This window comes from Nicotiana attenuata, chromosome 1 (assembly GCF_001879085.1).
Source record: "Nicotiana attenuata strain UT chromosome 1, NIATTr2, whole genome shotgun sequence".
In the NCBI taxonomy this organism is placed as follows: Eukaryota; Viridiplantae; Streptophyta; class Magnoliopsida; order Solanales; family Solanaceae; genus Nicotiana; species Nicotiana attenuata.
In genome coordinates, this window is record NC_031989.1 from 38,236,244 (window position 1) to 38,238,548 (window position 2,305).

Below are 2,305 nucleotides of genomic sequence, written 5' to 3' on the forward strand. Positions count from 1 at the left end.
GCTCGTCCACCTCCACAACAGATATCTTCGAGAGCTCCTCATAGTGGATGGGAAGTTGGATTGCTTTATAGACATTAAATACTGCTTCCTCGTCATCCACTCTCAAAATCATTTTTCCCTCTCACTTTAATAATTGCATCACCCGTATCCAAAAGAGGTCTCCCCAATATGTTTGGAACCAGTTCGTCAGCCTCATAATCTAGTATAATGAAGTTCGCAGGGAATATGAACTTTCCAATTTACAGCAATACATCTTCAATCACTCCCTCAGGGTGTGCTATAGACCTATCAGCCAGCTGTGGCATCACAGTAGTTGGTCTTGGAGCTCCCAGACCCAATTGCTTGAACAAGGATAAGGGCATCAGATTTATGCTCGCCCCCAAATCGCAAAGAGCACGGCCCACACCAATATTACCAATTCGCACAGGGATGATGAAGCTACCAGGATCCTTAAGCTTTTGAGGGAGCTTGTTTTGGACTCTTGAAGTGCACTCCTCAGTAAGTGCAATTGTCTCAAATTCAGTCAATCTTCTCTTGTGAGCTACTATATCTTTTGTGTACTTAGCATACTTTGGAATTTCACGAAGTACATCCACCAGTGGAATATTTAATTGAACCTGGCTCAACATAGAAAGATTTTTGCTGAACATGTGATCATCATTCTTTTTCTGCAATCTCTGAGGGAAAGGTGGTGGTGGTCTTGCAGCCTCCACTGGCTCTGAAGTTGCATCCTTTTTCTTTGATTCACGTGTCGCCTTAGGAATCAACTCCCCCTCAGGTATTGGCTTGTCTTTTCTCTTCTTTGGCACTTCCTATAGTTCCCTCCCGTTTCTAAGTGTAACTGCATTAACTTGAGGGTTCTTCTCTGTATTACTAGGGAGAGCGCCTGCAGGTCTAGTATTTTGATTTGTTGCTAACTGCCCCATTTTCCTCTCAAGATTTCTGAAATCGGTCCTGAGCTATTGATTATCAAGCAACAATTTCTTTAGCAAATCATTTGTACTCTATTCCATTTGTTGGGGTGGCTTCTAAGGTTGATTAAAGTTTCCTTGAGGTCTATAATGATTCTGATTCGACTGATTTCTACCCCATGAGAAGTTGGGATGATTCTTCCAATTTGGATTGTAAGTGTTCCCATATTGTGCATGTTGATTCATTGGACCTCTGCTCTGTTGCCCCACATAGTATATGGATTCAGGATTAGTGGGGCACATGTCACTCATATGATTGTCGCCACACAGTTCGCAGCAGATAGACATTTTTTATACATGTTGCATCGACTGTGTTTGTTGCATTGTCATTCTATTCATCTGATTTGCCAATTTTGCTATATCGGCTCTCATGGCTGAAAAGTCATCAAGCTCAATCAACCCGACTGCTTTCTGTTTAATTGCCCTTCGAGAATCACCATCACCTTGCCAATTATGATCATTAGAAGTGACGTTATTTAGCAAGAGTTGGATTTCACTGTACGGTCTAGCCATGCAACTACCCCCACAAGCTGAATCAAGATTCATCTTTGATGATGCATCATCTATCCCATCAACAAAAGTTTGACCCAATACCTCATCCATTTGACAATGATGTGGACAGTCTCTGAGTAGCTTCTTGTATCTTTTTCATGCTTGACGAAGTGTTTCGCCATCCCGTTGTTCGAACCCAAGAATCTGACTCCTCAATGACTTTATCTTCTTAGTAGGGAAAAACTTGATTAAGAATTTCCTTGCTAGATCATCCTAAGTACGGATTGAGTTCGCGGTTTCCTTTTTCAACCATTCCTTAGCTTCCCCGAGCAGTGAAAAGGGGAAAAGTGTCAGCCTGACATAGTCCTTGGAAACGTTCGGATAATTGTAAGTGTCTGTAATTTCCAAGAAATTCTGAATGTGCCTCTGCGGGTCTTCATGAGATAGACCCACATATTGCCCTGTGGACTGAATCAGCTGCACCATGTACTGTTTGAGTTCAAAATGCCCTGTGATATCAGGCTTCACAATAGCCTGAGTCATATTACCAAGACTGGGCCTTGCGGCTTCAATCACCGCACGCTCTTCGTTACCTGCCATCTCTATTGGCTGTGGTTGAACTACGATGTCCAACTCTCTTTCTATTCTCGTTCTAGCTTCGACTTCCCTCCTCACTCTGTGAAATGTTCGTTCAATTTCAGGATCAAGAGGAAGGAGATTGTTTGTGCTTCTACTCCTCCACATTCAAGAGAAGAGCCTGTGTTAACACAAACAAGGTAAACTGGAAATTAAAACTTGAATAAATAACTAATAAAAGCTCAATTCAGTCAAGTAGCTAATTT

General features: G+C 42.0%; 1 protein-coding gene across 1 annotated transcript; it reads right to left on the reverse strand.

Moving 5' to 3' along the window:
- On the reverse strand, nt 240–1,574 carry LOC109235259. Its single transcript, XM_019401306.1, has 2 exons — nt 1,269–1,574; nt 240–812 (listed from the first exon to the last, which is right to left on the reverse strand). The coding sequence occupies exons 1-2, from the start codon at nt 1,572–1,574 to the stop codon at nt 240–242; spliced, it is 879 nt and encodes a 292-aa protein (XP_019256851.1).

Coding starts and splice junctions, on each gene's coding strand:
- LOC109235259 (XM_019401306.1), bottom strand. CDS start 1,574: ATGGATGAGGTATTGGGTCAAACTTTTGTTGATGGGATAGATGATGCA. Junction 813..1,268: donor AAACACAGTCGATGCAACAT/GTATAAAAAATG, acceptor AGGGAACTATAG/GAAGTGCCAAAGAAGAGAAA.